The sequence below is a fragment of the Neophocaena asiaeorientalis genome, unplaced genomic scaffold (genome assembly GCF_003031525.2).
Source record: "Neophocaena asiaeorientalis asiaeorientalis breed wild unplaced genomic scaffold, Neophocaena_asiaeorientalis_V1.1 scaffold259, whole genome shotgun sequence".
In the NCBI taxonomy this organism is placed as follows: domain Eukaryota; kingdom Metazoa; phylum Chordata; class Mammalia; order Artiodactyla; family Phocoenidae; genus Neophocaena; species Neophocaena asiaeorientalis.
The window spans coordinates 351,697-361,171 of NW_020172985.1; the positions used below are offsets into that span (position 1 = coordinate 351,697).

Below are 9,475 nucleotides of genomic sequence, written 5' to 3' on the forward strand. Positions count from 1 at the left end.
CGTTGAATGAACCATCCGTATTTTACAGAAGAGGAAATTGACATTCAGAAAGGAGAGCTGAGTAGCCCAAGGTCCCACAGTTAATAAAACCACAGCTGAGATCCAAACAGGTCTGAACTCTAAAACCAACTGCACGTCCCTACTCAGCACGCCGCATTTTCTCCCTCACCAGACTAGACTCTTGGGAGCAGGACTTGAGTCTGACGACGCTCCGGGTTCCCCAGCGGCGTGTCCCGGGCCCGCCCCGTGAGGCTAGCGGGCTCAAGGGGTGGCGCGGCCGCCAGTGGGGGCGCTGAGCTCAGAGCTGCCGCAGCGCCCCAGCCAGAGCAGAAGCGCGCGAGCGAGCAGGGCGCTAGGAGCGAGCGGTGGCTGGCGACGCACCCAAGGCCAGGGCACTACTGCTCCCCGGCTCAGGGCTCACGCCCCGCCTGCTGCAGACCAAACTGAGCGCCTGGCCACGGCCCGATACCCCATCGGCCCCGAGCCCACCCCAGCCCATCCTAGCCGGGCCCCTGCATCTGCCTGCCGCTGCTGCAGCCGCAGCCGCAGCCGCAGCTCCATCCCCAGCCCGGAACCCGCATCCAGGTGAGGCGGCCGCGCTCCGGGCACCCGGGCTGAGGAAAGGGCTGGGAATGGAGAGGGGAACTGGATGGGATGGGGAAGGGGCTGGAGAACGGAAAGAGGACGCCGGTGGGTGCCTGTCAGTGTGCGCCCCGGGGTATGTGTCTCTGTTGCTCGGTGTCTGCAACTGCCTGGGTGGCCGTGTGGACGTGCGTCCGCGGCCGTGTGCCCCCTGTGTGTCAGAGTGTCCGTGCGCTTTTGAACGCCTGCATGTCCTGTGTGGGCACGTGAGCGTGTCCATGGAGTGTGTTTGTGTGCATGGCCGTGTGACTTTGTCGTGTGTGTACAGACAGGCCCCGGGGCTTCGCGCCTTGCCCAGCACTCCGGTTCCGCGGGGCTGCAGGTTGCAGGGCCCCGGAAAACCGAGGCGGTGGCCTCTCCTGCGTCCCCGGTTTCAAGGACGCTAGGACTCTGCGGCCCTGTGGCCTAGCGCTGGGGAGGGGGTAAGGCGGGAGGGAGTTCCGGGCCCGGAAGGGCGCCTTTGGTCTCTGGAGGGAGGGGAGGGGACACCAGCGTCCCTCCGGAAGGGCTGGGATGAGAATGCGGGGCCAGCACATCCGTGCCCGTGTGTTCGCCCTCCTCAGGCCGCCAGGATGGACGTGTTCATGAAGGGCCTGTCCATGGCTAAGGAGGGCGTCGTGGCCGCCGCGGAGAAAACCAAGCAGGGGGTCACCGAGGCCGCGGAGAAGACCAAGGAGGGTGTCCTCTACGTTGGTGGGCGAGGGGCGGGGCTTCCGGGGTGCAGGGGTTTGGTGTCCTCCGAGGGAGTGGAGCCGAGGTCCTTAGAAGGAGGGAGTGGGGGGTCTGGGCAGGAGAATATGAGTCAGCAGACGGGGCCGGGTCAGCAGGGGTCACTGAAGGCATAGCCAGTGATGGAACCTGGGCCAGTGATGAGACTGACTGGAGGGGGAATGGGGGAAAGACTGGTGAGGGTGGGGTTCAGCTGAAAGTCCAGGGACCAATGCGGGGATCAAAGGAGACAGCCTTCTTTTCCTTATTCTTCCCATTATTAATAGTTACCTGGTGCTGAGCCCTTACTCTCTGCCAAGTACCCTGTGAAATACATCCATAGCATCTATTACCTCATTTAATGCTCCCTGCCCATCCACAGACCAGGGAAACTGGGGCTTCCCAGAGGTTTAACTATCTTGGTCAAGGTCACAGCTGATAAAACGCGAAGCTGGAGTCTGAGCCAAGCTTTATGGACTCCAAAATGCCCCCTCCCCTTGCTGTGATCCCCCCAGTATTTTTGGGGCTCCCTCCCAGCCCTCCTCTCCAGCTACTTCCACCTCTGAATCGCTCTCTGGGTCTCCCTCCTCCCAGCAGTTCCACCACTGGCATCTCTCCTCTGGGTGCACCCTCCTTGCAGCTGACAGCTGTCATCAGGAGAAAGGCCAAGTGGTTAAAATGTCTCACCCTAAGTGGGAAAAAAAGAGGGAGCCTGCAGGATCATTTGCATAAAGGGAGGCAAGAGACTGATTGAATTCTGTCTGCTGATTCAGGGCTTAACTTGTGCGGTCCGTAGAATTATCTCCTATTTAGGCTGTAGAGGGCTGGTTAACTTGCCCAGGGTTTTGGCAGACTTGGAGTTGTGATAATTCGAAAAATACTTATTGACCACCTACTATGTGCTGGTAGGTGCCGGCTCTCCTGATAGCGATGCCAAGTATTCCAGTAGTGGGATTTGACATCCAGTGGCTGGGGTGGGGGCCACTTTGGTAAGGTAAACAAAGAGGGTAACATCTGAGCTGAGCCCGAAGAATAAGGAGGTTGGGAAGAGGGTGCAGAAAAGCAGGTGCAAAGGCCCTGGAATGGGCTGAAGGATACTGGATTCGAGAGCAGAGGGCAGAAAGCAGTGGTAGGAAATGAGATCAGAAAGGTGGGCAAGAGCCAGTTCATGAGTGGCCCCTGCCGGCCCAGGCAAAGCATTATTATAATTGCCATGATAGACTGTAAGCCAGGGACCGACAGGATCTGACTTCAGAATGAAAAGTCCCTCAGGCCTCTGGGGACAGAACAAATTGCAGGGAGGCCCGCTGGGTGGTAACATAGTTGCCAGATGAGGGTGGTTGGAGCTAGGGCAGAGGTGATGGAGACTGGGAGAAGGCTTGAGCCCACACCTGCTGGACCCCAGCTCTGGCCTCCCTCTTCCCTCCTCCCTCAGCCCTTTCACTCCTGTGGACCCCTGGCACCCCTGACACTGTGTCCTTGCTAACAGACTCGGCCCCTCCCTTTCCCCCTAGATGGGCACCTCCTACTCCTCCCCCTGACCAGGAACTCCTGATGGCCCCCAGTTCTTACTCATCAAAGCCTCAGCTCCCTGTAGCCTAGCATTCAATGTGCTTTGTGGCCCTGCCTCAGTTTCCATTGCTTCGAGCACACAGACCCCGTCGATGTGCTCCACTCAGGCCCTGAAAACACACCTCTCTATGCCTTGCTCACATGGTTCCCTGTGCCTGGAACACCCTCCTCAGCCTGCTTTCTGCATATCCACCTGCTCCCCATTTGTCAAGACCCAGGCAGTGCCCCCTCCCCCATCATGCACCCCCTGGAGGCTGGAAGTCCTCTCCCCACTGCTTGAGGTCCAGGGCACCAACTCTGCTCTTCTCTTTCCTCCATCTGACAGTGAGCCATTGGCCTGGAACCTGAATCAGAGCGGGTGCCAACAAGCATTTGTGGGAGGAATAAATGGATGTGCATGCACAGCCCCTGATCCCTGCGAGTCTCTGGGTCTAACTGGACTTAGCCCTGAGAATCCTGTCTTCTTACACCCTCCTCCTGCCAGCCTCAGCTGGCCCAGACACCCGTTTCTGGCTCTGTCAGTTGTTGTCTGGGTTGCCAAATCCTCAGGATGGGAGACAGCCCACTCCCCTGAGGGCATCCAACCCCCCACCACCTCAGGTTAGGATCTCTTGCCTTTCCCAGTTGCTAACCTCCTGGAAAGACCCAGCCAATGCCATGGGTGTCAGTTACCATCTTCAAGTCACCCTTATACACCCATTCTGCATCTAAGACTCTCCCAACTTTGGCCAGAAGGAGGGATTTGCACTCTAGTTAGAAGAGGGTCTTTAGAAGAAATGGAGCGAGGAATGTTGGGATGTGAGTGTCCTCGGGTAGGATGTGGGCAGCTATGCATCAGGGGCACCAGGGGCACCTTTCCAAATACAGAGCCTTTTTTCCCCGCCCCCAGTTCCAGCCCCCTTCCACCCCCATCTGCTCCCATCCTGGGCAGAGGATTAAATGAACCGGCGCAGGTAGAGTGCTTTTCCAGTGCTGGCGCTCAGGCAACATCCACCAGAGGTGTGGGGTATCATATCAGGTGGGGGTGATAGGGGACAGAGAGTGGGGAGAACTGGAAGTCCTGAGGATATAGGCATGGGGGGGCACTTGTGGGATTTGGGAGCCCAAGGAGGCAGTGAAGGGCCAGGATGCCCACTGCTGACTGGGTCCCTCTGCCCACTCTGTAACCGCTGTGCTTGCTGGAGTCTGTTCCCTTGGCTCAGAGCCCTTATGTGTGCTCATTTTTGTCCCCATAGGAAGCAAGACCCGAGAGGGGGTTGTACAAGGAGTGGCCTCAGGTACCGGCCCAGCCCTGCTCAGCCCTGTGTCCTCACCCTGGCCTGGGATCTGGCTGGCCCCCAGAGACTGCGGGGGAGGGGTGGTGGAAGAGGGCACCCCTAAGGCTTCCTGGGGGTGTGCTCCATGGGAAGGCAGGCCCTGGGACACTATGGAGGAGGGTGGCATCTACGCCTGCTTCACCCTGGCCCCCAACCCCCTCCCTGACGCAGTGGCTGAGAAAACCAAGGAGCAGGCATCTCATCTGGGAGGAGCTGTGTTCTCTGGGGCTGGGAATATCGCAGCAGCCACAGGCCTGGTGAAGAAGGAGGAATTTCCCACCGATCTGAAGGTGAGCTATCCTTCCAACACACACACAACACACACACATACACACACACACGTGCCAGGCACACCCATAAACCTGCCACCAGGTTCCCTGCTCCCCCAGCCAGCCTGGGGCACAAGCCACCTTGCCTCACGTTCTGCAGGACCCTGGTAGACGCAGCTCAGAATGAGTCTGCATGAAGCTGTGTACGGGCATGGCACTCCCCGTGACTGTGACCCAGATCTGGCTGGATACATGTATCCTGATTGTGAGAGTCATCTGGACTACTTTTGGCCTCATCCACATATGTCACTGATTGTTCACTCATGTCTTTTCAGTCAACAAGTATTCATGCTAGAGAGGGATTGTTCTAGGGGTTACGACAGAATAGGTTCCTACATTCATGGAGCTGACACTCTAGTGGGAGAAGATACAGTAAAAAGCTAACCAGTAAGCAAGATGGTTTCAGACAGGGGTATGTGCTATGAAGAAAAGACAACAAGGGTGAGGAGAGAGACAGTCAAGGGGTGAGGGGGCTACTTTAAGTTGGGAAGGCTTCTCTGAGGAGGTGACCTTAGAGCTGACACCCAAGGGATGAGGCAAGCCATGTGGAAAGTATATTTCAGGCAGTAGGAAGAACACGTGCAAAGGCCCTGAGGCAGGCATGAGCAGAAGTGGGCCATGGGGAGGGGTGAACTGTGTGTCACACATGTGTGCAGACATGTTGCCCCAGGCAAGTGGTGGCGGCTACCCACGTGTGCAGGAAGTCAGATACCTCATTAGGACACGCTGTAGGGTGAGAGCTGTGAGCTCCGGAGCCCCACAGAGCTGGATCTGAATCCTAACTCCACTACTTCCTGTGTGACCCTGAGCAGATCCCATCATGTCTCTGAGCCTGATTCTTTGCCTCTAAGACGGGAGATGAGCACAAGAGGACTTTTAGGTAGATTGGAGATAATGTAGCTCAGAGGTTCTCAAAAACTTAAGTGTGCATTAGATCACCAGGAGGCCAGGTTAAAATCCAGACTGTTGGTCCCATCCCTAGAATTTCTGATTCAGCAGGTCTGTGGGGCTTGAGAATTTGCATGTTTAACAAGCACCTGGGTGATATTGATGCTGCAGGTCCAGGGATCACACTTTGAGAACTACTGATGTAAAAACCCTCGATGGCATAGTGAGTGCTCAGTAAGAGATGATGGCCCCACGATCACATGGTCAGCCTGTGTGCACCCCCAAGGTCTTGTGTCACCATAGGTGTGCTAGGGCAGTGCACTCTGTGGGTCTATATGATGTCTGTAGAGACACGCCTCCCATGGGGTGCTCTGTGTTGTCCACGTGTAAGTGCAGACTCCGCCTCTGTGGGGGTGGGGCTTTCTTCAGCGTGATCAGGAGATCAGTGTGCATTCAGCATGAGGGTGTCCAGGCTGAGGAGATCCCACAGCACCCTCCACTCCAGACATTTTGCACAGTTGGTTCCTTCCCCTGTCTGAAAGCTGGGACTTGACTCAGAAGTTCTGGTTCAAGTCCTGTCTCTGCATTTTATCAGCTGTGTGGCTTCCCATTTCTTATCCTTATGTTTCCAGTGATTGCTCCCATTCACTGATCTCTTGTGTGGGCAGGCACTGTTCTAGATATTGTACATGGAGTCTCTCATTGAATCTTCACAACATCCCTGTAAAGAAGGCATCACAATTAGCCCATTTTACAGATGAAGGAACTGAGGCTCAGAGAGGTAAAATGACTTGCCCAAGATCACAAATCCTGACTGCTCCCCTGAGAAGGTGGTTGGGAGGATAAGCTCAGGTTCATGTCACTGTAGTCCCTTGGTGCCAACATGGGCCCAGGCCCAGCGCTGAGAGCTGGGATGCAGAGAAGGCAGGTCTGGGCCTGAGCTCTCAGCTCAAGGCTTGGCGGGGGCCTTGCACAGAACCATTTCTCTCAGGCTGCCTTCCTCTTACCAGCACTTGTTGACACTTCAAGCCTCCTCTCTTAAGGGAGCTCAAGATCATAGACTTACAATCCAAAGCCAGGCCTTTGGGGCCACTGGCCCATGGAGAACCCATGCAAGCTGGGGGTGCAAGTTTCTGTCTCTACCTCCCAGTTTGCTCACATACGTTATCATAGAAGCCTCCCCATATGCATACAAAGCAGAGACACCATCCCATTTCCCACCCGAGGCAGCTGAGATCAGAGGTAAAACGACTTACCTAATGCCAAAGAGGTAGTGAATGGCCAGGCTAGGATGGTTTTTAAGTGAACTTTTTATTGAAGTACAGCATTCATGCAGAAAGCACACAGCTCCATGAAATTTTCACATATTCAACTCTCCCCAAGTAACCAGCACCCAGATCAAGACACAGAACATCAGCCCCTTGGAAGCCTCCCTTACACCTCCTCCCAGTCCCTACTCCCGGGGCCAAGACTAGGGTGAGAGAAGTGAGGTATCGGGGCACAAAATTTAAGGGAGGATGCTTATTCCAGGGTCTCCTTCGCACCCCAGGCACCTGACTCTCCTCACCTTTGTCCTGGCCCTGTCTCCCCCCACACAGTTAATTGCTTCCTGACTTCTATTACCACAAATAAGTTGGGTGTTTTTCAGCTTCACAGAAATGTTATCCTAGAGCACATGCTCTTCTGTACCTGGCTTCTTTCATTCATCAGTAAGCGTGAGAGTCAACCATGCTGTGGTGTGCACTGTGGTTCCCCATCCTTGAGGTGAAGTAACCACTGTGTGATAGGATGACAGAGCACACATCCATTCTACTGTTGTTGGACATTTGTTTCCCAATAATGTGCAGAGCTGGGATTCTTAATAGTCTGTTTCTTTCCTGGGTTCTGGTCATAGCTGGGTGACTTTGGGCAAACTAACATTTCCCCCCTCCTGGGCCTTGATGGACCCACCTGTAACTGGGGAAAGTGAGCCAGGCCAGGAGCGTAACCTCATGTGCCCACAGGGCCCATGACAGGTAATGTGAAGGAGCTGAAGCTACCTGGATGGAGCCGGAGCAACTAGAGTGTAGAGGTGCCAGCCCTCTGGACCAGGGTCCCAAGATTCTCACCTCTGTCCAGTAGGGAGGGACAGTGGTTACATGTGGAAGTGGGGGAGGTGGGGTGCCCCTTGCCTACAGGTTCCCCCACACGTGGCCTTGTGCAGCCGTGCCTGGACCTCAGGTTACTGTGAGTGCCCACGTGTGCAGTCAGCTCAGTCCCATGTTTGTGCACATACATGTGCTCGCCCACAGGGGGACTGGCCATGTGTCTGGCAGCCCCCTATTTGCGTGCCTGCTGGTCTGCACCAGTCTGGACAGCAGATGCAGTGGGGAGGGGAGAGTCTTAGCTCACACATCCAAGCAACACCATGAGCTGTCGCTTCCAGCTTATCTTAAAATAGCAACAGCTGAAGAAACCAGGCCACACAGGGCCCTGGGGGAGGGATGGGTGGAAAGTGGCAGGGGAATGGCTCAGAGCCCCTGCTCAGCCCTGTCCCTGAGCCTCCATCTCCCTCCAGGGTTATCTCTGGGGACCTGATACGCACCCCCTCACAGAGCTGACACAAAGAGGGTAGGGTTAAATGGGTGACTGAGTGTGCCATCTATCTCCCCATCCCACCCAGTCCATATGATGGGAGCACAGGAGGCTGCCACGTGCTGGGGAGAGGGGTATGGAGAGCCCTCTCCCCCTCGCCACCCCCAGCTTCAAGCCATAATTGGAGGAATTTCACTCCTCCATCCCACTTCCAAGGCACTCCAAATAAACAATTTAATTAAAAATTCTGGTTGCATTGCCAACAAAGCCTAGCTTTCCCCCAATCAACCAAAAGCTTCCCAAGGTAGGAATTTGAGGGGCATCACCAGCTGGCCTCATGGGCACTGTCTCTTCTCTGCCTGCAGCCAGAGGAAGTGGCCCAGGAAGCTGCAGAGGAGCCGCTGATTGAGCCCCTGATGGAGCCAGAAGGGGAGAGTTATGAGGAACCGCCCCAGGTGAGGGGTGTCAAGGCTGGGTGGGGCTTTGGGCATCCCCAGCTGGGGTGGGAGGTTCCTGGCAGGATAAGGTTAGGCCTGGGAGCTTCAAGCCCCCCTTTTCTAGAACCCAGACACCAGAGGTGGGAGCAGGGAGGGAGGACAGATGGGGCCCAGCACTGGGCGCCAGGCACCCCTGCCCAGAACATCCCAGATGTCCCCAACTTCCAGGTTTCTCTTCTGCCCAGGGAGAGGGACATGCACTATTCCTCCTTGAGGGGTAGGGGTCTCTGGGCCGGGCCTGGCCACTTGGTCTCCAACCCCTTCCTCTTTTGCTCTTCTCCACTCCACCCCCATCCCTCTGATGCAGGAGGAGTATCGGGAGTATGAGCCAGAGGCGTAAGGGCCCAGGACGGCCCCCCACCAGCAGCACAATCCCTTCCCTGTCCCGTGCCCCGCCCCCCAGAGCCAGGGTTGTCCTTCTACCCCTTCCCCTTAAAAACGAGATCTTCCTTCGCTCCGAGGCGCCCCCTCGGAGCCTGTGTTAGAGTCTGTCTGTCTCACCTGCCCGCGACCAACCCTGGGGCGTGGACAGGGCCGGGGATGCGGCCACGGCTGGTAGCCTCGCCCCACCTATGTTGCCCCCTCCCCACCCCATCCCATCCCATCCAGTGTCTGCGCGGATGTAGCATGTTCGATGTGTTTTTAAACGAGTCGGAAAGCAGCGGCTCCCCTCCACCCCCGACAGAGGCTCTCTGAGGGGCCCCGGGCAGCCCCAGAACCCCCCCCACACCCGCATTCCCACATCGACCCCAAGAGCCTTTTTTTTTTTTTTAACCAAAACCAGGAGCCAGGCTGTGCCATGCCCCTCCCCCAGCCGGCCCGGTCCGAGCGCGGGCGTCGTGTGTCGTGATTGTGGCATGGAGAGTCCCCCACCCCCGTGTGAGCGTGTCCCGGGCGGGCGGGCCCGGCCGCCCCCCGGGTGTCCGTGAATAAAGCCAATCTGTCTGTA

General features: G+C 56.7%; 1 protein-coding gene across 1 annotated transcript; it reads left to right on the plus strand.

The window, feature by feature from the left end:
- Nucleotides 1-324: 324 nt before the first annotated feature.
- On the plus strand, nt 325-9,475 carry SNCB (synuclein beta). Its single transcript, XM_024742177.1, has 6 exons — nt 325-585; nt 1,206-1,335; nt 4,158-4,199; nt 4,410-4,528; nt 8,395-8,484; nt 8,834-9,475. The coding sequence occupies exons 2-6, from the start codon at nt 1,215-1,217 to the stop codon at nt 8,864-8,866; spliced, it is 405 nt and encodes a 134-aa protein (XP_024597945.1). The 5' UTR covers nt 325-585; nt 1,206-1,214; the 3' UTR covers nt 8,867-9,475.